Source organism: Pristiophorus japonicus, chromosome 1, assembly GCF_044704955.1.
Source record: "Pristiophorus japonicus isolate sPriJap1 chromosome 1, sPriJap1.hap1, whole genome shotgun sequence".
Lineage (NCBI taxonomy): Eukaryota > Metazoa > Chordata > Chondrichthyes > Pristiophoridae > Pristiophorus > Pristiophorus japonicus.
In genome coordinates, this window is record NC_091977.1 from 439,651,606 (window position 1) to 439,678,190 (window position 26,585).

The 26,585-nt window shown below is 43.9% G+C and overlaps 1 protein-coding gene across 7 annotated transcripts in view; it reads right to left on the bottom strand.

The window, feature by feature from the left end:
* The window catches only part of trappc9 (trafficking protein particle complex subunit 9), a 1,402,808-nt gene that overhangs the window by 1,209,768 nt on the left and 166,455 nt on the right, over positions 1 to 26,585 (bottom strand). For all 7 annotated transcript variants that reach the window (XR_011595734.1, XM_070892854.1, XM_070892846.1 and 4 more), the window contains one exon: positions 13,468 to 13,594. Coding sequence is in view for 6 of the 7 variants with exons in the window: in XM_070892854.1 (XP_070748955.1) it covers positions 13,468 to 13,594 (127 nt within the window). In the remaining variant the exon portion in view is untranslated. The remainder of the gene's footprint in view (positions 1 to 13,467; positions 13,595 to 26,585) is intronic.

Below are 26,585 nucleotides of genomic sequence, written 5' to 3' on the forward strand. Positions count from 1 at the left end.
CTCAGCGCCCTTCCGAATGCACTTCCTCCACTTAGGGCGGTCTTTGGCCAGGGACTCCCAGGTGTCAGTGGGGATGTTGCACTTTATCAGAGAGACTTTGAGGGTGTCCTTGTAACGTTTCCTCTGCCCACCTTTGTCTCGTTTGCCGTGTATGGAATTCAGAGTAGAGTGCTTGCTTTGGGAGTCTTGTGTCTGGCATGCCCAGCGGAGCTGATTAAGTGTGGTCAGTACTTCAATTCTGGAGATGTTGGCCTGGTCGAGGATGCCAATGTTGGTGCGTCTGTCCTCCCTGTCGACCATGAGCTTAGTGGTAGGTTTGAGGGCCTGGTCTTCGAACACTCTTTTCCTCAGGCAGCCAAAGGCTGCACTGGAGGCGGTTTTAAATCTAGTCGATGAGGCTCCCAAGGTACGGGAAATGGTGCACGTTGTCCAGGGCCGCGCCGTGGATCTTGATAACTGGGGGACAGTGCTATGCGGCGACAACAAGCTGGTAGAGGACCTTCGTCTTACGGATGTTTAGCGTAAAGCCTCTGCTTGCGTACGCCTCAGTAAATACGTCGACTATGTCCTGGAGTTCAGTCTCTGTATGCGCGCAGACGCAGGCGTCGTCCGCATACTGTAGCTCGACGACAGAGGTTGGGGTGGTGTTGGACCTGGCCTGGAGACAGCGAAGATTGAACAGCTTCCCACTGGTTCTGTAGTTTAGTTCCATTCCAGCGGGGAGCTTGTTGACTGAGGCGGAGCATGGCAGCGAGGAAGATTGAGTAGAGGGTTGGGGCGATGACGCAGCCCTGTTTGATCCCAGTCCGGACGGGGATTGGGTCTGTAATGGATCCGTTAGTAAGGATCACGGCCTGCGTGTCATCGTGGAACAGGCGGAGGATGTTGACGAACTTTTGGGGGCATCCGAAACAGAGGAGGACGTTCCATAGACCCTCGCGGTTGACAGTGTCAAAGGCCTTTTGGCTGTGACAACAACAGAGGAATCTCCCTGCAATCAGCCACTGGGAAAGCTGTCGCTAGAGTCCTCTTCAACCGTCTTCTCCCTGTGGCCGAGGAGTCACAATGCGGATTTCGTCCCCTACGGGGCACAACAGACATGATTTTTGCAGCGCGACAGCTGCAGGAAAAATGCAGGGAACAGCGCCAGCCCTTCTTCGACCTTACATATGTAAAACGATGATAGGAAAATGAACTTTAGATTTTGAAGGAATACATATAACAGTTTGTGTGTTAAACTCTTAAAGAATGTGGAGTGGACTGAGAAAGCCCATAAAGCCAAACCTGTAGAAACAAACACATTCCGAGAGGCAGAGGTAACGCATTCAAATGCTCAGGATGAAGGGATCACCTCACACACCAGGCAGTCTGATAAGGGTTAACAAATGTTTTAAACCAATGTTTAACCGAACTAAAATTCCAGTCTTTCATGTTAACAAATGTTTGTGCTTTGTGAACTCAATGTTTCCTATGCTGTAACAAATTTGTCTCTGCCTTACAGCTGTGTTATTTGTGGCAGTTAAATCACTGTCACTTCAAAAGATCCATTATCGACCGGCCCACTAAAATCTGTATAAAGGCCGGTGAGACTTTTGGATTTTTGAAGATTCTGTCTTGGGCGACTAAGAACTGACCTTTCCCTGCATGTCGGAATAAAATCATTTCGAACAAAGGAGGATGAAGAAATTGAGTTTGTCGTACATCAAGAGCGTCGATCCATTATCTCAGTGGATCCGCTAGGGAGAAAGGGAGATTTCTCAATAGTTGGGAACTAAATATTCCAGGATACTTAACTTTTAGAAGAGATGAAATATTGGAAAAGGAGGAAGGGTAACCCTGATAATACAGGATGGGATAAAGACAGTATAGAGAGAAAAGATTCTCGCTCGGAAAATCAAGCAGAAGAATCAGTTTGGCTGCAGCTAAGAAACAGCAAGGAGCAGAAAACTTTGGTGGGAGTTGTTAATAGGCGCCCAAACAGTAGTTGCAATGTAAGGCAATGTATAAATCAGGAAATTAGAGGCGCATGTAACAAGGGCGATACAGTAATCATAGGTAACTTTAATCTACATATAGACTGGGCAAACCAAATTTGCAGTAAGAATGTGGAGGACGAATTTATGGAATGTATACAAGATAATTTTCTGGAGCAGTATGTTGAGGAACCAATCAAGGAGCAGGCTATTTTAGATTTACTATTGTGCAATGAGAAAAGGTTAATTAATTACCTTGCAGTAAAGGGACCCGTAGGGACAAGTGACAATAATATGATAGAATTTTATATTATTTTGAAAGTGATGTAGTTAAATCCGAATCTCGATGAAGCAAACCATGTCGGTGTGAGAGGAGAGTTGGCCAAGGTAGATTGGGAAACTACATTAAAAAGGTATGACAAGCAATGGCTAGCATTTAAAGCATTAATAGATAAACTACAACAAACATACATTCCTTTAAAAGGCACAAAAACCCCACAGGACAAGCAGCCCAACCGTGGCTAACAAGAGAAGTTAAAGATAGTACTAGATCAAAGGAAGAGGCTTACAATGTTGCCAAAAAGAGTAGCAAGCCTAAGGATTGGGAGGATTTAAAAATTCAGCAAAGGAGGACCAAAAAATTGATAAAAGAAAAATAGAATACGAGTGTAAGTTAGCGAGACATAAAAACAGACTGTGAAAGCTTCTATAGCTCTGTAAAAAGGAAAAGATTAGCAAAAGTAAATGTGAGTCCCTTATAGGCTGAGACAGGAGAAATTATAATGGGGAAGAAGAAAATGGTGGAGAAATTAAACAAATATTTTATGTGTATCTTCACTGAAGACGCAAAAAAACCTCAGAGAAATAGGAGAACCAAGGGTCTAGCGAGAATAAGGAACTGAAAGAAATTAGTATTCGTAAAAAAATATAGTACTGGAGAAATTAATGGCACTGAAAGATGATTAAACCCCTGGTCTTGATGGCTTACATCCTACAGTTTTGAAAGAGGTGGCTACAGAGATAGTGGATGCATTGGTTGTCATCTTCCAAAATGCCATAGATTCTAAAGGTTCCCATGGATTGGAAGGTAGCTAAAGCAACCCCGCTATTTAAGGGAGGGGGGGGGGGGGGGGGGGAGGGGGAGAAGAGATAAAATGGCAAACTACAGACCAGTAGCCTGACATCAGTTGTAGGAAAAATGCTAGAATCTATTATTAAGGACGTGGTAACAGGACACTTATACGAATAATAGGTTTGGGCAGAGTCAATATGAATGGGAAATCATGTTTGACATGTTCGAGATTTTTGAGGTTGTAACTAGCAGAATACATTAAGGGGAACCAGTGGATGTGGTATATTTGGATTTTCAGAAGGCATTTGATAAGGTGACACACAAGAGGTTATTGAACAAAATTAGAAGTCATGGGCTTGGGGGCAATATACTAGCATGGATTGAGGATTGGTTGACGGACAGAAAACAGAGAATAGGAATAAACGCATCATTTTCGGGTTGGCAGAATGTAACTAGTGGGGTACCGCAAGGATCAATGCTTCAGTTTCAGCTATTCACAATCTATATCAATGATTTGGATGAGGGGACCAAATGTAATATATCCAAGTTTTCTGAGGATAGGTGGGAATGTAAGTTGTGAAGAGGATGCAAAGAGGCTTCAAGGGGATCTAGACAGGCAAAGTAAGTGGGCAAGAACATGGCAAATGGAATGTAATGTGGCAAAATGTGAAGTAATCCACTTTGGTAGGAAAAATAGAAAAACAGAGTATTTTTTTAAATGGTGAGAGATTGGGAAATGTTGGTGTTCAGAGGGACCTGGGATTCTTTGTACATGAATCACAAAGTTAACATGCAGGTACAGCAAGCAATTAAGAAAGCAAATGGTATGTTGGCCTTTATTACAAGAGGGTGAGAGTATAAGAGTAAAGACATCTTACTGCAATTATATAGGGCCCCGGCGAGACCACACTTAGACTATTGTGTACAGTTTTGGTCTCCTTGTCAAAGGAAGGATACACTTGCCATAGAGGGAGTGCAACAAAGTTCACGAGATTGATCTCTGGGATTGGAAGATTGTCCTTACAGGGCTTGACAGGATAAATTCAGGGAGGATGCTTCCTCTGGCTGGTGAGTCTAGAACCAGGGGTCACAGTCTCAGAATAAGGGGGTTGGCCATTTCGGACTGAGATGAGGTGAAACCTCTTCACTCAGGAGGGTGGTGAATCATTGGAATTCTCTGCTCCAGAGGGCTATGGAGGCTCAGTCTTTGAGTATATTCAAGACAGAGATCAATAGATTTTTGAATATTAAGGAAATCAAGGGATATGGGGATAGTGCAGGAAAGTGGAGTTGAGGAAGAAGATCAGCCATGATCTTACTGAATGGTGAAGCAAGCTCGAGGGGCCAAATGGCATCGTTCTGCTCCTAATTCTTATGTCATGTTCTGAACATTGCCTGAATCTGATACGCACATACATGCATTTCCTAGCAGGTGTCTCAAGTGGGAAACCTGAGTTTTATTCCTTACCCAATCATGTGGGCCTATGGCCAAGTGCAGCACCTGCACCAGGATCCCACCTCAGATCAACTATTTCAGAATAGTCCACAGATCAAATCTTGTGGTCTGTGTGGCTCAGTTTCACAGAAATAAATGCAATTACTAAACTATTCAAGTGGGTAGATCCCCCTTCTCCCTCCCAAAGTTGATATTATTCTGAACTTTCAACATTTTTGAAAATTATAATTAGTAGCTATGATTCTAACAAAACATGTTGACAAATACACTTACCATCCCTTTCTATTTCACCTGATAAAAATGTTGGTAATTTTCCCACAGAATAACTGTCACTAGCTAAAAATTGAATATTATAGGACTTCTAACTTCCAGCAGTAATGAACAAAAAAAAAATTACATGCAAAATTAAACACTGCAAGCAAAGATTGATTTTTTGAGAGAGAGAGAGAGAGAGAGAGAGAGAGAGAGAGAGAGAGAGAAGAAACTTACCAAAACCTTCTCAGTTAAGTAAGCAAATTGGGTAGAGTTTATCATATAGAAAATTGTACATGGTCTGTGACATAATGAGCTTCATGGTCTATTCCCCCAAAACATTTCTTGTACTGTTTCATTATGAATGCAAGTAAACTGTTACCAGATAAAAAAATGCCCGTTTCTTCCCAACTATCATAAGTAACTATATGTGGCCCAAATCAAGAACTGAAAAGTAATTCTCAAGTAAAAAAGGAACTTGAGCTTGTTACTGATTGGTTGATACACAAGTGCTTAAAGGTTTTCAGGCTGTGCAGACTTCACTGATGTAAAAAAAAACACATTAAAAAGTAGCAACAAACACATCCAGTTCACATGCAGTGAGCAATAAACCTTTGACCTCAAACATTTTTCCTTCAGACATTTTATTTTTATTCTCTCTGCCACAATGTCCTTCATTCACAAGACAAAGAAAGTTTGCCCAGAATAATTCAATTGCCAACAAACTAACATCTGCATTAATCAGCATAAAATATTTTGTAGGGCAAGATATATCAGCCCCTTTTTCTGAACAAGAACACTGATCATATTACAGGTTGTACGTCTCCAACAAGACACCCTTGGGACCTGACCGGTGGCGGACCAGACAATTTTCCAAACCATGGGGCATCAACTGGTGACAACGACCTGGACATGTTCTGCACATGCACTGCGCAGAAGCCTACTGCTCAACATTTAGTCGTCCAGAAGTCGAGAGAAGTGGCGCAGCGGGGAGAGAGCTGAGCTGCAAACCGCCGGGTCCTTAGCCTCCCTCATGCTGGAGCAGGGATGTTTCCAGACTAAAGAGTCCTGGACTGGAGAGGCACAACTTGTATTGCCTATCACTGGACATAATGCACAGCATCAATGGCAGACTTAATTATTTCAAACAAAAAGCAATGCTATATGCGATCAATTTGTGCTTTTTAAACATGTACGGTCGTGGCACGATTTTATCTTATACTTTCTATCCCATCTTCATTTAGTAATTTGAATATTTTCTTTTTGGTGAGACCAGCACCTGTGGAGAAGCAAAGGGATTTAGATGTCCATGTACACAAATCACTAAATGCTAATGCACAGGACAAAAAGGCTAATAGAATGTTGATCTTTATCTCAAGACGGTTGGAATACAAAGGGGAGGAAGTGATGCTTCGGTTGTACAGAGCCTTGGTCAGACCCCCTCTAGAGTACTCCATTCAGTTGTGGGCACCAAAACCTCACAAAAGATGTATTGGCCTTGAAAATGGTACAGTGCAGATTTACCTGAAAGATATAATTTAACCCCTCAAGCCCTTCTAACAAGTTGCAAAAACTTGTTTATTCCCTCGAGTGTGGTAGATTTAGGGGTGATCTAATTAAGGTCTTTAACATGATAAAGGGATGCAATAGGGTCAAGAGAGAGAAAACTATTACCTCTGATGCAGGAATGCAAAACAAGATGGCATAATCTTAAAATTAGAGTTCTGCCATTTAGGAGTGAAATCAGTGAACACTTTATCCACACAAAGGGTAGTGGAAATCTGGAGCCCTCTCCCCTCAGAGATTGTGGGAGCTTTCAAGACTGAGAGCAATAGATTTTCATAAGGTAGGGTATCAAGGGTTATGGTCAATGGCAGGTAAATGGAGTTGAGGTACAGATCAGCCAGGATCTAATTGAATGGGGAAGAGATTTGAGGGGCTAAATGATCTACCCCTGATCGTATGACAGCTCCCTAAATCTAGCAAAATATCTTGGTCATAATTATATGCACAATGTTTTCAGATGGATGTGTTCTCCTGTGCCAGGTAATCACCAAATCTTTTCTAAATGCCAATAATATTTCATTCTGTCCACATACTAATAATTCAGATATTGCCCTAGAGCAACATGGTTTTTGATTTACATTGGTGGTTCAGATCAGCCGGTCAGACAATTTTGATGGGCAACACTCATCCATTTCTCTTCAAACGGCATTGCAAACAGGCAAAATAGATTAATATGTGTTGGAGTCAGAAAAGGCTAGTTTCTTAGCTCATTCACTTTGAAATTAGCCTTCGGCTGATCCAAAACAATCATTTTCACACCACTCAATGGGCTCAAGTTTCGGACCCCGGCTAGAACGATGCACGTTGGAGAGGCCTGCCTAATTGTAGAACTGAAAAAGCGCCAAATACTTACCTCGCGATTTTCCGATATCTGTAGGCCCATTTCCAGCTCGGCACGACGCAGCAGGAGCTGCTGCAGGCGGATCTATAGCCCTGCGCCAAAAACAGTGCCGGTACATGCGCGTGTGCGCAGTCGCTCCTGGCCCTCCCAGCGCGTCCTGTCTCCGGGCAACGACCGAATCCCTGGCCGAAGGAACGTCGCCCCTATCCCGGGCCGAGTGGCCTGACAGCCCTTATTTCGTCGCCGGCGGGCCCCACCCAAAGTGATGGTCGGCGGCGGGGCCCGCCCAAAGTGCTGGTCGCCGGCAGGCCCCGCCCAAAGTCCTGGGCAGCAGTCCATCATCTGCTGGGGGGGGCGGGGAGGGCCCACCCCAAGTCCTCGACATCGCGGCGGACCCTGCCCGAAGTCCTGGGCGGCGGTCCATCGTCTGCTGGGGAGGGGGCCCCGCCTGAAGTCCTCGGCGGCGGCAGCAGACCCTGCCCGAAGTCCTGGTCGGCAGCGGGGCCCACCCAACCGGCATCTCCTGGCAGGGGGGGACCGTCCCAGCATGCTGTTGGAGGGCTCCCGGTGCTGCAGTAGGGGAGTAGAAACTTCATTTTTTATTTATTGGTTTAATTTTTTAATTTTTTTTGTTTGATTTTTTTATTAATTTTTTTTTGATTGATTTATTGATTTATTTATCATTTATTATTGATGATGGCTATTTGTAAAAGTGAAGTGTTTAATGCTTGTAAACTTCCCTTCCCACCGCCCCCATCTCTCATTCCCTTTGCTTAATTTATAGTGCAGGCAAGGTTTTTCTGAGCGTGCAAAAATCGACACTTACTCCATTCTAAGTTAGTTTGGAGTAATTTTTCGCTGCCTAAACTTGCAAAACAGAAGTGGCTGGACACACCACCTTTTGGGGAAAAAAAGTTTGTTCTAAAATGAAACTGTTCTAACTCACTGGAACTGGAGCAAACTAAATGCCGAGAATTGCAATTTCGAAGATGCTCCATTCTAAACTAGTTGCTCAAAAAAAATAGGAGCAACTCAGGCCGAAACTTGAGCCCATCGGATCTACTCAAGCTTGAACAATAACTTGATTTATATAATGCCTTTAACATAGAAAAACATCCCAAAAGTGCTTCACAGAGGAGTCAGAGAAAATAGGCATCGAGCCAAAGGAGGAGATATTAGAAGGAATCACCAAAGGGAGGCCTTAAAGGAGGAGTCAGATGTGGAAAGACAGACTGGTTTCGGGAGGGATTTCTAGAGCACTGAGCCACCAATGGTGGGTGAAGCGTGTGTGGGATGCACCAGAAGCCAGAGTTGTAAGAATGCCAAGTTGCCAGAGGATTGTTGGCCTGGTTAGTAAAGGGAAGGGTGATGAAGGGATTTAAACAATGGATGATAACTTTAAATTTGGGCTATTGGGGCAACAGGAACCAACGTAGGTCAGCAAGAATAGGAGTGATGCGAGAGAGGGACTTAGTACAGAAAAGGCAGCTGAATTTTAGATAAACTGATGTTTGAGGGTGGATGATGAGGCAAGCCAGAAGAGAATTCAAATAGCAGAGGCCAGAACCAACAAAGGCATGGATAAGGGTTTCAGCAGCTGATGGGCTGAGACAGGAGTGGAGACAGGCAATGTTACAGAAATGGAAGTGGATAGTCTTTGTGATGGCGAGGATATAGGGTCGGAAACTCAGTTCAGCATCAAATAGGATGGCAAGATTGCAAACAATCTGATACAGCTCTAGATCGTGGCCAGGAATCAGTGACAAGGGTACCAAATTTGACACTGGAGACCAAGATGATGGCTTCAGTCTTCCCAATGTTTAACTGGTGGTTCATTTGAAAATGAATCTAGGTATCCATGGTCGACAATAGAGGCGAGAGATAAAGTCGTGATCTCATTTAATGGCAGAACAGGCTCAAGGGGCTGGATTTTCAGCTTTTTGCGATTTCTCACCAGTCAGCTTCTTGATGTCCTGGGTTGGATTCCCCCGATGATTGAGAATCTCACTGCGACCATAACGGAGGTAGGGTTGCAGATTGTCGCTGCGAGCTGTGAAACCTGCAAGGCCATCACTGCCCACACGAGGCGAGTGGCCTCCATCAGTGACACTGGAGTCCCGGAGAGTGTGGCGAGCAGCCTTTCCAAGTTCTTCAGTGTGCCATTCAGACCCACCCCCACACCACCCGTTACTGGCGAGGTCGATCAAGAGGCTCGCCAGTCAGAAGCCAGGCCTTCCACGTCACAAACTCGTCCAGTGTCTCCCCAGGAGGCGTCTCCAATGTCTCTCCCCACCCCCAACACAGCAGCGCTCGGACAACGTTGCTGCACGCCATCGTGGTGCCACTTTGGGTACGAGGAGCAGGCAAGGAAGGGGTTAAGGGGGGCAAAGCCGGTGGTAAAAGACAATGGGGCAGGGGTGGTGGTTATAATGTTGTTGTTGTTGTATCACACTGTTGGATGCAGATAATGTGTTATTTTATTAAAGTTTCAACATTTTCAAATTGTTCTAAAGGTTTACTATGTTTCCTAAATTATTTTGTTCACCTTAACCATTCCTGTGTAGTGTCTCATTTGCAGAATAAGAGGGGGAAGAGTCAACATGGTGGGATAGAGTGGCCAGGCAACAGTCAAACGTGCCTTTCACTCTTCAAGCAAAGCGTTCAATTATGAACTGCTGACATAAGGCTTTTGCAGCAGCGAAATTTCCACAATTCCTCCCCTGTGGTTTTAGTGGGGGTGGTGGTGGCATAGGTTCCTCACCAGGCTCCTCTTCCTCGTCCTGCTCCTGCCCCCTCTCTCCTGAGGTGATTCTGCAATCCCCATTGGCAAATCCTGTCTCCTCATGATGGTTAAGTTATGTAGCATGCAGCACACCACAATGAACTCAGAGGCCTGCTGGAGGGGAGTATTGCAGGCAGCCTCCAGAATGGTCCAGGCATCAGAAGCGCTGCTTGAGCACTCCAATTGTCTATTCGACGACGTTGCGTCTGGCTGCATAGTTCTCATTATTGCGATGTTCTGCTTCTGTCTGACGGTTACGGAGGGGGGTCACCAGTCAGGTGGCGAGGCCATAACCTTTGCCCCCGAGCATCCAGCTTTGGCCTTGTGGTTGGAACAGGCCCGAGACAGTGCTCTCATGCAAGATGGAAACATCATGGATGTTCCCTGGATATTGGGCATTGACTGCCATGATGCACTTCCCTCAACGTCCCACCTGTGACAGAGACTGTGGTTCTTGTATTGGACAGTTCAGCCACCGAATAACTCATTTTAAGAGTGGAAGCAAATCTTCCTCGATTCCAAGGGACTACCTATGATGATGATGATGATGGTCGCAGATGATCTGTACACTCGAAGTGGAATCCCTTTTGGTTTCAGTTACACTCTGGATTCTGCAAAGGTGCTCACAAGGCAATGTGCATACAGTCAAGGGCACCCTGAGCCTTGGGGGAAGTCAGCAAATCATCCAAAACCTACAGCTTTCTCATTTTGGGCCTCCTTGGTCATTGGAAAATTTATGAAGTCCATTCAATGTGCATACAGTGCAGTAATTATCTGGAAAATGCAGCAATGTGCAGCGTGCTGCAAAATGGAGCATATGACCCCTGCAGATGCCTGAAAGGAGCTGGAGGCATAGAAGGCAAGTGCCGCAGTCACCTTCACCTCGATGGGCAGTGCAGTCCTGTTGCCGCTGGAAGGCTGTAGGTCTGCCTGTATGAGCTGGCATTTCTCTGTCAGCACTTCTTTTCGGAAGCGAAGCCCTCTAATGTACTGTGCCTCAAAGAGCTGCAGGTATGAGCCATGTTCCCTGTAAAGTCTTTGGGGGTAAGGCCTCCCCCGCCATACGTCTGCGACCTCTTAGATTACATTGAAAATGATCAATAAGCCTTCTTGCAGCTCGACGCCGTATAAATACAGCAGCTAGGAATAATGGCTGACATCATATAGCCCCCACCTTTTAAAATGTCCTTAAAAACAAACTATAAACTCACAAACGTCACAATGAAAAGTATGCAGCAACGCAGCGTTCTTCTCCCAATGCTTTTAATCACTAAGAACTCCGACTTTCTCCTCAGTTTCCAAGATGGCGCCGTTATCGCCTGGTGCACCCAGGGTGCGACTGTTTTTTTTCTGGCGGGTTCCCGGGCGGACGCTAAATCGGGCGATGTGCTCGAAAGTTCCGCCCAGGGTGCTAGCGCAGCGATGCACGACGATTTAAGTCATCTAAACAATGAAAACAGCAGGTAGGCGCCAAGCTTCAGCGCTGCCGCAAAACTATTGCCGAAAGTTCCGGCCGGGCGCAAAATCTTGTGCGCCTCGTTTCATGCCAAAAAAATTGGGTTTCTGCGCCTCGCCCAGGTGCTAAACGGGGCAGAAATTAGCCGAAAATCCAGCCCAATGGGTTGAACAGCCTACTCCTATATTCTGGAATGTAGGAATAAAGGAACCCGGGGTAGACCATTCAGCCCTATGAGCCTGTTCTGCCATTCAATGAGATCATGACTGTTTTCTCTCACCTCTATTGTTGACCACGGCTGTTTATTTGGAAAGTAGAGCTCTTGCCCTTTAGGGGTATGTACTGGTTCTTTATTCAGCTAAATTATTTTTTGAAAACTTCCTGCTGTTCATCTATAACCGGTAACAGTTTTGAACAGTTTACTGTCGTCAGTCTCTGTCTCATCTGGTTAAAGTTCGGTCTTACCAAAATCTCGAATTTTAGTGACTGTTATGTTTCTCCTTTTCAAAATTTAACATTGAATTCGATCCTATTATGTTAATGTTCCTTTATCGTTAGATTAACCAAGTCTGGGTCAAATCTAGTACGGTCTGCCCTCTTGTTGGTTCAAAAACTATCTTGAATGCACTCAAGAAATTCATTACCTTTCTGACTGGAGTTACTCTGCCTTTTCCAATCTATATGAAAATTAAATTCTCCCATTAAAACAATTATTTTTACTAAAAGCCTCTCTCATCTCTGAATTAATACATTCTGGCACATTATTGCTGCTATCAGAAGGCCTGCAGACAATTCCCATTACAGGTTTTAGTCCTTGCTTATTCCTCAATTGTAACCATAGAGTCTCCACTGATTGCATTCCTTTACCTATATTGTCTCTTCCTAATGTATTTTTAATTAAAGATTAAAGTTGGACAACAGGCACTGAGAGGGTCAAGAGAGGTGGTGAAGCAGTAATCAGCATACATGTGGAAGTTGACCCTATGTCTTCGGATGATGTCGTCAAGGAATAGCCTGCAGATGAGAAAGGCGAGGGTGCCAAGGGCAAATCTTTGGGGACAGGAAGAGAAGCCATTGCTGGAGATGTTCCGGTTATGATTAGAAAGTTAAGAATGGAACCAAATGAGGGTAATCCCAGAGGTGGACATGGAGGTAAGGCGTTGGAGGAGACTGGTCCAGTTGATCTTGTGAAAAGCTGAGGAGGGATCAAGGAGAATGAGGGTGGATTATGCACCAGTCACAGAGAATGTCATTTATGATTTCAGTTTGGGTCATTTCAGTGATATGGCAGGGACGGAAGCCTGATGGGAGACATTCAAACATGGAGTTACAGAAAAGATGGACACGGATTTGGAAAGTGATAATGCGACCAAGGACTTGAGATAAAAGGCAGGCTGGAGATGAAAGGGATGCAGTTGGCAAGGACAGAGTCGTCGAGGGTAAATTTTTTGGGAAAGGGGTGGGTAATGATGATCATTTTGAAAAACAAGAGAGAGACAATACCTGATAAGCTAGCATGGAGGGCAGGAAGGGGAAAGAGGTTCAAACTGGTAATCATTAATTTAGGATTGATATTCGGAAATATTTCTTCACAGAGTGATCAATGTATGGAACAGACTTCTAGGTACAGTCATGGTGGTAAAAACCCCGGAATAATTTAGGTAACAAGTGAATGTTGCAACGTGGCACTTCTGGAGGGATGATTTAAGATAGGGCAACTGGTCGTCTTCATTCATAACGATCTTGTGATATTGAAGGCTGCTGCATCTTTGGAAGAAGCAAATTTGAAAAACTGACAAGCTGAAAGACCTATCCTGTGCTACAAGCTCACTCGAATAAGCCAACACATATACTTTTGGGTGGTTTGGGCAAGTCTGCAGCAAGAGCTTCTCAGCCTCCTAGCTGTAGGTAATCAGTATAGGCACAAGAAGATACGAAGGCAAGAGATAAGCAATTTTATAACAAAAGTAACAAAAATGCTTACATTGTAAAAGATGGCATACAGACATCATTAGTAAACAGTGATGTGATATAGTGAGCTTCTCTTGACAGTATAAAAGCAGTCTTACCTGACTATCGGAAGTTTAGTAAGAGGGACTGGAGGCAATTTCACCCCATCAGGAAGTGTGACAATCTCCATAGTACCAGGGCATTTTGCTGTGTAGTTTTCTAAACTCTGAGAAACTTCCTTCTTCTCTGCAAAACAGCATCATAAGTAGAAACATTACATCACTTGGCTCTTCACTGAACAGTAGTTCCAAATGATGAAATCTTGGTCAGGGTGCATCCATGGGAAATAATATGTGGAAAATTAAATATAAACTTAAGTAATGCACCTCAATTTCTGCCACAATACTTTACTTCACCGGTAGCCTGTGTCAAAATTGTTTGCAGTTGTACGGTATTTTGTGTCCTTAACTTGAATTCTAACAAAAATAATAACTTTCCTGAACAGTGAGTACATGTAATTACAGCACACACCATTCCATGGTGAAGACTGCTGCATGCCTATACCAGTCTGTAAACGTCCATCATGAGATGCAGAATAATTCCAGATAACAACTCCAACTTCTTCCCCCATCCCTTCCCAAAGGGAAATATCTAGCTTTCACTCAGCACCTTGCAACAGCCCAAGAAGTCACTGTATTGGGACTTCTACATTATTTGAAGACAGATGCATTGGTTGTAATTTACCAAAATTCCCTGGATTCTGGGGAGTTCCCAGCAGATTGGGAAACTGCAAATGTAACGCCCCTATTTAAAAAAGGAGACAGACAAAAAGCAGGAAACTATAGACCACTTGGCCTAACATCTGTGGTTGGGAAAATGTTGGAGCCCATTATTAAAGCAGTAGTAGCAGGACATTTGGCAAAGCAAAATTCAGTCAGGCAGAGTCAGCATGGACTTGTAAAGGGGAAGTCATGTTTGACAAATTTGTTGGAATTCTGTGAGCATGTAACAAACAGGATGGATCAAGGGGAACCAGTGAATGTGGTGTATTTCAACTTCCTGAAGGCATTTGACAAAGTGTCACATAAAAGGTTACTGTACAAGATAAAAATTCATGGGGTTGGGGGTAATATATTAGCATGGATAGAGAATTGGCTAACGAACAGAGAATTGGGATAAATGGTTCATTCCCTGGTTGGCAACCAGTGAAGTGCTGGGACCCCAACTATTTACAATCTATATTAACGACTTGGAAGAAGGGACTGAGTGTAATGTAGCCAAGCTTGCTGACAATAAAAAGATGGGAAGAAAAGCAATGTGTGAGGAGGACACACAAAATCTGCAAAAAGGACATCGACAGGCCAAGTGAGTGGGCAAAAATTTGGCAGATGGAGTATAATGTTGGAAAGTGTGAGGTCATACACTTTGGCAGGAAAAATTCAAAGAGCAAGTTATTATTTAAATGGCAAAAGATTGCAAATTGCTGCACTGCAGCGGGACCTGGGGGTACTTGTGCATGAAACGCAAAAGGATAGTATGCAGGTACAGCAAGTGGTCAATGGTATCTTGGTCTTTATTGCAAAGGGGATGGAGTATAAAAGCAGGGAAGTCTTGCTGCAGCTATATAAAGGTATTGGTGAGGCCACATCTGGAATACTGCAGCAGTTTTAGTTTCCATATTTACGAAAGGATATACTTGCTTTGGAGGCAGTTCAGAGAAGGTTCACTAGGTTGATTCTGGGGATGAGGGGGCTGACTTATTAGGAAAGGTTGAGTAGGTTGGGCCTCTACTCATTGGAATTAAGAAGAATGCGAGATGATCTTATCGAAACGTATATGATGATGAGGGGGCCCTTGACAAGGTGGATGCAGAGAGGATGTTTCCACTGATGGGGGAAGACTACTCTTAGAATAAGGGGCCGCCCATTTAAAACAGAGATGAGGAAGCTGGGAAATTAAATAAATTTAAGACAGAGATAGACAGTTTCTTAAACGAAAAGGGGTTATGGGGAGTGGGCGGAGATGTGGAGCTGAGTCCATGATCAGATCAGCCATGATCTTATTGAATGGCGGAGCAGGCTCGAGGGGCCGTATGACCTACTCATATTCCTATTTCTTATTTTCTTGTGTATTTATAAACAAACTTTGTAATGTTCATGAAATAGGGCACTTGAAGTCTGATCACCAAGTACATCTGAATCAGCAACAATTCAGCTACAAGAAATGCTAGATATGTAAAGTACTAATTCAACAATGCATCCCGTCTCAGAAAGGAGCTTCAATACATCAAGTGACAATTCCCATTTCATTCTTTTAACTCTGACCTTGTAGAGCACGAGACTGTTAATAGCCTTGAGGATGCAATTATTTCTCATTCTATATTTGCACTGCTGCACATAAAGGACTTATAGGGTGGGGGGAGAAAATTAATCTTTCAGCTGAAAGTAATAGCACATTTCAAAATGCCTGTTCACAGTCAAGTCAGTCAGTCAGTGCAATTGTGTGATCAAGTATAAAAGTTGCATTTTAATTTTATTAACACAAAAAGTATTATTATAATGCATTGTGCAGCAAATAATGTTAGCAATGCTGGGTCATTTTGATTCATCTATTCGCTCACTTCAATCACAATTTGAATATTCTGACAACTCCAATTTTTAAGCACTAAAGGTTAGAAATTCCACATTTAAGAATAGCACTGTTTTTTGGCGCTATTTGCGAATAACGGCCAATTAATTACGCTGAAATAACGCCAAATTTAAAGGATGGAGCTCAACTGTTTCACGTTAAAAATAACGCCCATTCTGCACGTGAAAAAAAAAAATCGCCTGTTTTTCATGTGATGGTGTGCCTGCACATGCTTAGTACACCTCATGGTCTGCATCAGCCATTTTTTAAGACCGTTGTAACTTTCAGCAGATTTGCGAGTACTTCCACACAGGAGCTGAAAAACAAAAAATGGCATTGATTCGGAAAGGAATCGGGCCAGGAAGCCAATCAGGACCTCGTAGGCACTGCGAGAGGATGGCACCAGATTGGCAAGGGTCCTGGTAAACTTAAACCAGCACAGCAATAGTTCAAGCTTGAAAATGCGTTGAACAGGTTTCCTCAGTGGGGTCCATCAAGAGGACTGGCCAGCAGTGCCGTAAGTGTCAGGATCTTTGCCGAGCAGTTAAGAGTAAGTAATATTTCTATTTATGCACTATAATTACTTGAATTAAGTGTGACTCGGTGTGTGCGCCACAACAGTAGAAGGCCCCTCTCAAAAATTTATATCGCCATCTTTGCAGAAGAAGGTGTCCGACAACAACCGAGAGCGGACAAAAACTAGTGGAGGTCCACCAAGACTGCACCCATTAACAGCCTTAGAAAGTAAAATCGCAGGTATTAATGGTGGGCCCCGAAGATCAACCACCCATGCGGATGCTGAGCCCAGGTTGCAGAGAGCATGCAAGTCCTGCAAAATCCAGTCTGGGTTGGCACATGTGAGCTATGCTTCGGTTTATGCGATGTATTCTCCATCGGCTACGCTTCAGTTTATGCGATGTATTATCATTCGTCGTGGTCCTTCAAATGAAACTGCGCTTTGTGAGCCTACTCATGTCACCCTGCCCCCTCCCCTGCTGATAACAATTCGTGTGTTATATTTTGCAGATATTTCACAGACATCCAATAATGAAGGAGAAGACCCCGCCACCTTGCCAGAAGCAGAAGTGGATGAACCAGACATATCAGCCAGACTGAACAAGTTCCACAGGGCGATCAGGAGGAGAATGAGGAGGAGCAAGAGGCAGACAATATTTTTCGCGGTTCAGATGATGGGATGATGGTCTTGTAATTGGAGGAGGTGCAGGCATGGATGTATCAACAGCTCCACGCATGAGATGAGGGGACATTTCTGGGTCGTCCACCCTACGAGGTCACGGGTCCCATTGGGTTGCAGCAAAGCACACCCAGGGCAACAGCAAGCCCGTCTGTACGAAGGAGGAGGAGGAGACCGGAACAGCGCTCTCCAGAAATGCAGGCTCCACAGGAGGTGGTAGAACTCATGGGAATTAATGGGGGGAGCATTCAGCTTACAAAATCGCTACTCAAGGCCATAGGTGGGATCAAGGGAGAAATAGCAGCACTATCTGCTGCTATGGGGGAGGGCATGCTGGGAGGAATAGCAGCACTATCTGCAGACATGTTGGAGATAGTCGCTGCAATGCAGGAACACACCCAGGCTGTCACTGCCCAGCAGCAATTGATGGTATCAAGTGATGCCACTTCCACTCCAAGGCTACAGGTTGATCCACAGGCCGAAAAGGCCGAAGCCGGGTCTTCCGGATTGCAGTCTTCTGGGTCTGTCCCCCAACAAGTGGAGCGCCGAACCCGAGACACTAATAAGAAGCTTGGGCTCATCGGAATAGGGCTATTCCTGTGGTAACGAGCAAGTGCAAGAAGGGGGAGCGGTGCGGCGGTGTTTTAATAAGAGGGTGGGGGGGTGGAAAAAGAGATGGCTGCAGCTGAAATGTGTTTGCTGCTTCTTTTGTTCTTATATTGTTATTTAAGTGATGTTAATTTAAAAGTTTAAAGTTTAATATAAAATGTTTTATTAAAGTTAAGTACAAGTGTATAAATGTTTAATAAACTGCAAATTAATTTTTCAACGAAACCAAAATTACTACATGATTTTTTTCAACTAAACCAAACTTAGGTAGTGTCACATTCGCACAATAACAGGTGGACATAGTCAACATGGTGGGATACAATGATCAAACGTGCCGTTCAGCCTTCATGCAAAGCGGTGAAATATCAGCTGCTGACGCAAGGCTTTTGCTATGGCGTAAGGTCCACGAGGCCTCCTCCCAGTCATCCTGCAGATTGAAGTGGTAGCATGGGTTCCTAGTCGTCAGCCTCCTCCTTCTCCTCTCCTCTCCCCTCCCCTCACACCAAACCCCACACCCTCACCCTCCACACTCTCCCCCCTCCCCCCTCTCCTCTCTCCTGAGCTGGTTCTGCAATGTCCTCCAGTGGAAAATCCTGTTCCCTCATGATGGCTAAGTTGTGTAGCATGCAGCACACCAGTGAACTCACCAACCTGCTGAGGGGAGTATTGCAGGTACTGAAACATAGAAACATAGAAAATAGGTGCAGGAGTAGGCCATTCGGCCCTTTGAGCCTGCACCACTATTCAAGAAGATCATGGCTGATCATTCCTTCAGTACCCCTTTCCTGCTTTCTCTCCATACCCCTTGATCCCTTGAGCCGTAAGGGCCATATCTAACTCCCTCTTGAATATATCCAATGAACTGGCATCAACAACTCTCTGCGGCAGGGAATTCCACAGGTTAACAACTCTCTGAGTGAAGAAGTTTCACCTCATCACAGTCCCACACAGCCTGCCCCTTTTCCTAAGACTGTGTCCCCTGGTTCTGGACTTCCCCAACTTCAAGAACATTCTTCCCGCATCTAGCCTGTCCAGTCCAGTCAGAATCTTATATGTTTCCATAAGATCCCCTCTCATTCTTCTAAACTCCAATGTATAAAGGCCCAGTTGATCCAGTCTCTCCTCATGTGTCAGTCCAGCCATCCCTGGAATCAGTCTGGTGACCCTTCGCTGCACTCCCTCAATAGCAAGAACATCCTTCCTCAGATTAGGAGACCAAAACTGAACACAATATTCCAGGTGGGGCCTCACCAAGGCCCTGTACAACTGCAGCAAGACCTCCCTGCTCCGATACTCAAATCCCCTTGCAATGAAGGCCAACATACCATTTTCCTTCTTCACCGCCTGCTGTACCTGTATGCTAACTTTCAGTGACTGATAAACCATGACACCCAGGTCTCGCTGCACCTCCCTTTTTCCTATTCTGCCTTCGTGTTTTTGCCCCCAAAGTAGATAACCTCACATTTATCCACATTACACTGCATCTGCCATGTATTTGCCCACTCGCCTAACCTGTCCAAGTCACCCTGCAGCCTCTTAGCGTCATCCTCACAGCTCACACCGCCACCAAGTTTCGTGTCATCTGCAAACCTGGAGATATTACACTCAATTCCATCATCTAAATCATTAATATACATGGGTAGAGCTGCAGAAGACCAAAGGGCAAAAAACGTTATTGGGAGTTGTGTACAGACCTCCAAACAGTAGTAGTGATGTTGGGGAGGGCATCAAACAGGAATGCAATGAAAGGTGCAGCAGTTATCATGGGTGACTTTAATTTGCATATAGATTGAACTAGCCAAACTGGAAGCAATACGGTGGAGGATTTCGTAGAGTGCATAAGGATGGTTTTCTAGACCAATATGTCAAGGAACCAACTAGGGGGGAGGCCATCTTAGACTGGGTGTTGTGTAATGAGAGAGGATTAATTCGCAATCTCGTGCGAGGCCCCTTGGAGAAGAGTGACCATAATATGATGGAATTCTACATCAGGATGGAGAATGAAACAGTTAATTCAGAGATCATGGCCCAGAACTTAAAGAAGGGTAACTTTGAAGGTATGAGGCGTGAATTGGCTAGGATAGATTGGCAAATGATACTTAAGGGGTTGACTGTGGATGGGCAATGGCGGACATTTAGAGACCGCATGAATGAACTACAACAATTGTACATCCCTGTCTGGCGTAAAAATAAAAAAGGGAAGTGGCTCAACCGTGCCTATCAAGGGAAATCAAGGATAGTATTAAAGCCAAGGAAATGGCATACAAATTGGTCAGAAATAGCAGCGAACCCGGGGACTGGGAGAAATTTAGAACTCAGCAGAGGAGGACAAAGGGTTTGATTAGGGCAGGGAAAATAGAGTACGAGAGGAAGCTTGCAGGGAACATTAATACGGACTGCAAAAGCTTCGATAGATATGTAAAGATAAAAAGATTAGTAAAGACAAATGTAGGTCCCCTGCAGTCAGAATCAGGGGAAGTCATAACGGGGAACAAAGAAATGGCAGACCAATTGAACAAGTACTTTGGTTCGGTATTCACCAAGGAGGACACAAACAACCTTCCGGATATAAAAGGGGTCAGAGGGTCTTGTAAGGAGGAGGAACTGAGGGAAATCCTGATTAGTCAGGAAATTGTGTTGGGGAAATTGATGGGATTGAAGGCCGATAAATCCCCAGGGCCTGATGGTCTGCATCCCAGAGTACTTAAAGAGGTGGCCTTGGAAATAGCAGATGCATTGACAGTCATTTTCAAACATTCCATAGACTCTGGATCAGTTCCTATGGAGTGGAGGGTAGCCAATGTAACCCCACTTTTTAAAAAAAAGGGAGAGAGAAAACATGGAATTATAGACTGGTCAGCCTGACATCGGTAGTGGGTAAAGTGATGGAATCAATTATTAAGGATGTCATAGCAGCGCATTTGGAAAGAGGTGACATGATAGGTCCAAGTCAGCATGGATTTGTGAAAGGGAAATCATGCTTGACAAATCTTCTGGAATTTTTTGAGAATGCTTCCAGTAGAGTGGACAAGGGAGAACCAGTTGATGTGGTATATTTGGACTTTTAGAAGGCTTTCGACAAGGTCCCACACAAGAGATTAATGTGCAAAGTTAAAGCACATGGGATTGGGGGTAGTGTGCTGACGTGGATTGAGAACTGGTTGGCAGACAGGAAACAAAGAGTAGGAGTAAATGGGTACTTTTCAGAATGGCAGGCAGTGACTAGTGGGGTAGCGCAAGGTTCTGTGCTGGGGCCCCAGCTGTTTACATTGTACATTAATGATTTAGACAAGTGGATTAAATGTAGTATCTCCAAATTTGCGGATGACACCAAGTTGGGTGGCAGTGTGAGCTGCAAGGGGGATGCTATGAGGCTGTCGAGTGATTTGGATAGGTTAGGAGAGTGGGCAAATGCATGGCAGATGAAGTATAATGTGGATAAATGTAAGGTTATCCACTTTGGTGGTAAAAACAGAGAGACAGACTATTATCTGAATGGTGACAGATTAGGAAAAGGGGAGGTGCAACGAAACCTGGATGTCATGGTACATCAGTCATTGAAGGTTAGCATGCAGGTACAGCAGGCGGTTAAGAAAGCAAATGGCATGTTGGCCTTCATAGCGAGGGGATTTGAGTACACGGGCAGGGAGGTGTTACTATAGTTGTACAGGGCCTTGGTGAGGCCACACCTGGAGTATTGTGTACAGTTTTTGTCTCCTAACTTGAGGAAGGACATTCTTGCTATTGAGGGAGTGCAGCGAAGGTTCACCAGATTGATTCCCGGGATGGCAGGACTGACATATCAAGAAAGACTAGATCAACTGGGCTAGTATTCACTGGAGTTCAGAAGAATGAGAGGGGATCTCATAGAAACGTTTAAAATTCTGACGGGTTTAGACAGGTTAGGTACAGGAAGAATGTTCCCAATGTTGGGGAAGTCCAGAACCAGGGGTCACAGTCTAAGGATAAGGGGTAAGCCATTTAGGACCAAGATGAGGAAAAACTTCTTCACCCAGAGTGGTGAACCTGTGGAATTCTCTACCACAAAGTTGTTGAGGCCAATTCACTAAATATATTCAAAAAGGAGTTAGATGTAGTCCTTACTACTAGGGAGATCAAGGGGTATGGCGAGAAAGCAGGAATGGGGTACTGAAGTTGCATGTTCAGCCATGAACTCATTGAATGGCAGTGCAGGCTCAAAGGGCCGAATGGCCTACGCCTGTATCTATTTTCTATGTTTCTATGTAAAGAGCTGGGGTCCCAGCACTGAGCCCTGTGGCACTCCACTAGTCACTGCCTGCCATTCTGTTAATCCCGACTCTCTGCTCCCTGTCTGCAGCGAAGGTTCACCAGACTGATTCCCGGGATGGCGGGACTGACATATCAAGGCAACTGAAGTGACGTGGTGGAGACTAATGGTGCGGTCCACTATATCAAACATTGATAAGAAGATAGAGGCAGAGAGGTTGTTTCCACTGGTCGGGGAGACTAGAACTAGGGGGCACAGCCTCAAAATACGGGGGAGCCAATTTAAAACCAACTTGAGAAGGAATTTCTTCTCCCAGAGGGTTGTGAATCTGTGGAATTCTCTGCCCAGGGAAGCAGTTGAGGCGAGCTCATTGAATGTATTCAAATCACAGATAGATAGATTTTTAACCAATAAGGGAATTAAGGGTTATGGGGAGCGGGCAGGTAAGTGGAGCCGAGTCCACGGCCAGATCAGCCATGATCTTGTTGAGTGGCGGAGTAGGCTCGAGGGGCTCGATGGCCTACTCCTGTTCCTAATTCTTATGTTCTTATAACCAGTTCTCTATCCACGTCAGTACATTACCCCCAATACCATGTGCTTTGATTTTGCACACCAACCTCCTGTGTGGGACCTTGTCAAAAGAAGGAATGATCAGCCATGATCTTATTCAATGGCGGTGCAGGCTCAAAGGGCCGAATGGCTTACTCCTGCACCTCTTTTCTATGTTTCTGTGTGCCAGAGTTGCAATTCCATAACATTGGGAAGCAGGGCAGCAATGCCCATTAGTAAGGACCACAACACAAGCCAGTTCATAAAAAGCTCAATTTCTAAAGCATTTTCCTTTGCAACATGGAAACATTCATCTGCATATCCAGAAATTGCAAGTTTGCTAGCGCCACTTGATCCTGCCACTACCATTGCTGCTGTTGTGGGTTTTATCCGCTACTTCATTGTCTGCTCTTATCATTTTTTGGAGCTACTTCAGTGGCCTTTTCCCTGAACTAATTGGCTGTGACCTGCTTCTATGGTTTTTTTCCCCACTCTGTCATCTTTCCACCCCAAAACATTTTCACAATCTGGATCGTTTTGTATAAGTGGGAAGAGAAACCATTGCTGGAGACCCATTGGCTGTGTTTGGATAAATAAAAGAACCACTCGATGGCAATCCCGCGAACTTAGCCAACTGAAGTGAAGTGGTGGAGACTAATGGTGCGGTCCACTATATCAAACATTGCTAAGAAGCAGAGCAGAACAAAAAAGCTTATCGATCAGAGATGCTGCTTATGACTTTGGCCAGAACTGCTCTGGTACTGTGGACAGGGTAGAACTGAAAGAACTCAAACAGGAAGTTTGAGACAGATGTATCTGGGAGGCGACAATGCATTGGACTGTGTTTAAAATTATGTTTCATCCGGACTCAAATGTGATTTGATCATACATGGTCCACTTTTCAGCAGCGACCACTGGTTCTGGGCCATTGGCCCCAAGAGTTGGGCATCACTATTTTCATGCAAAAGCATGAAATATGAATCTTTTTCAATTAAAATTGCAAAATTCTCTTACAGCCTGTAAACGACTCCCTTTGTGTCTGGCAACTTAGTCTTCAAAGATTCTTTGCTTCCTTTTCCTGATCCAATCCCAGTTTTCATCCTTCGGATCTTCTATCTGCACCAGAAACTTCTTATTTTAGCTGGCATGGAAGCCTTCATACTTCACCAATGTTGACAGTATGGTTTTCACCATTACCATATGACTGGTGATTTTGTCTGTATAACACACCTTTAGAATTCTTTGGTGATTCAGGAGTCATGATTTTGGACAACTCCAAAGCCTTTCACATGATCTGGAAATGATTAATGTAAAGTGTGCTTCTAAACAAGTTACCATCACATGGCCTCCCACCAAAATTATGTTGACAGCAATCTACTTTTTTCAAAATAACACTATCGGTGTTGTAGTTGACATCTTATTCCCTTCCTCTCAGGGTTTCCCAATACACTCTCCTTTTATTCATTCTTTTCCTCCTCTGCTCATTATCACTTTCACTCATGAATTCACACCACATCAATCAACTTCCTCTGGGTAATGTCTTCAGTGCTCACATTCTCCAGTCCTCCCACTAGAACCACATCTCAACTTCCTCCATACACTTCAATGGGCAAATTGTAATAATTTCTTTCAGGTCATCATGGACTCAGTTTCATGTCACCAACAAGTCACCTATTAATTTTGATGGCTCTCACCCGAGTATTCCACCTATTGTTATCCTTGGCCTCAGTAGTCATCTGACCTGAAATAAAGCTCCCACATGATCCATTGCTTAAGCAGACTCCAAAAGCTTGATTTCGATCTTTCGTGCCAAGCATTTATTTTCCCCTCAACTCATTTCTAAAGGCCAAGTTTGTCTCGGGAGGCTCTTCGAGCTCAAAATATTTGATTGGCAATCTTTCTCTGAACATCTCCACGTTGTTCCTTCTAAGTTCCAGCTACAGCATCCTGTACAATCTTTCTCCTCCTTGTATTCCTACAATGTTGAAATTAAGGCTCATAGCCCAGTCTTTTTCTAACTCATTCTTTCTCAACAGCTCTTTACCTTCCAAAGTCTTGTTAGCCTCTTACACTCTATATGCTTTTAAAACCCAATCTGGCATTAGATAATCACGACTACCCAACTTATTTCTTCTCTATTCTTTTCAAACAGTAAATTTTGTTCGAGCCTCGCTCAGACTCATACAACGAGTTTCTAAACAAACACAGATGAATAGTGGAAGTGTTAAAACAAATTTCAAAAACGCAACACCTACTTTTCTACTATTTAGTCTCAAAAGTCAGGAAACAGATACTGTAACTTCAACTGAGCACTAGCAATATACTTTTATAATGGTCATCAAGACACAATGAATTACTCACCCAAACATGACATATTTTTCTTAAATTAACTTCCCACTGTAATCTATTCATATTATTCTATCAGTAAAAGTCAAATTTCCAATATATATGCAGCTTACGAGATAGCAAGATTTGAGAAGTTTAACCAGCCTCTAAAGGTTAGAGCCCTTCAAATTTACTCATATGAAAACATTTCAAAAACTTGCAAAATGATTTATGAACACCCAAAGCTCCAAGACAGATGTGCCAATAATAATTCATTACATCAGAAAATCTAAACAAATTTAGCAAGTCTATTTTATTGCAACTCATTCTTTGCTTAATATTTGTGCAGTGCAGTTACTTCACAGGATTCAGACATGCGGGTCATCAGGCGCTTGGATTAACCTATTCGTTAAGACAGAATAGGAGTACATGCGAGTGTACAACAGTGAAACAGCGATCCTATCTTCTAATCAAAGTGTTTACTATGTATTAAACATTCAAATCTAAAAAGGTTATTTTCTGAACTGATTAAAAATACAATTATTTGATACAGCAAAACAATGCATGCAAATTATATCAAAATTAAAAATTCCTTATGAAGTTTCCTCCAGCTTTTAAGAACAGCAATAATTCATGATCTAAAGTTATTTAAATGGTTAGTCTTCTTTCCACTTCTTAGCTGTAGCTTCTGAATTAGTTGCAATATGGCTTCCCAACCTAATCTATGTTCCATCTAGCTTTTGCTCAAATTAATTTGTCCTCTTCACTCTTTCTCCAATAACTCTACTAGCTCCTCACTGTTCTTTCCCACCATTCCTTCTCCACATCAATAATCTCCTCTACTTATCTAATTATGACAAAAAGGATTAAAAACTGCAGATACTGAAAATATGGAACAAATCAGAAAATGTGAGAAACACTCAGCAATGCAAGCAACATCTGTTGAGAGAACAAATGAGTTCACATAGAAACGTAGAAAATAGGTGCAGGAGTAGGCCATTCGGCCCTTCGAGCCTGCACCACCATTCAATATGATCATGGCTGATCATGCAACTTTAGTACCCCATTCCTGCTTTCTCTCCCTACGCCTTGATCCCTTTAGCCGTAAGGGCCACATCTAACTCCCTTTTGAATAGAATATATATAACGAACTAGCCTCAACAACTTTCTGTGGTAGAGAATGCCACAGGTTCACAATTCTCTGAGTGAAGAAGTTTCTCCTCATCTCTGTCCGAAATAGCTTACCCCTTATCCTTCGACTGTGACCCCTGGTTCTGGACTTCCCCAACATTGGGAACATTCTTCCTGCATCTAACCTGTCCAATCCCGTCAGAATTTTATGTTTCTATGAGATCCCCTTTCATTCTTCTAAATTCCAATGAACAAAAGCCTAGTCGATCCAGTCTTTCTTCATATGTCTGTCCTGCCATGCCGGGAATCAGTCTGGTGAACCTTCGCTGCACTCCCTCAACAGCAAGAATGTCCTTCCTCAGATTAGGAGACCAAAACTGTACACAATATTCCAGGTGAGGCCTCACCAAGCCCCTGTACAGCTGCAGTAAGATCTCCCTGCTCCTATACTCAAATCCTCTCACTATGAAGGCCAACATGCCATTTGCCGCCTTCACCGCCTGCTGTCCCTGTATGCCAACTTTCAATGACTGATGTACCATGACACCCAG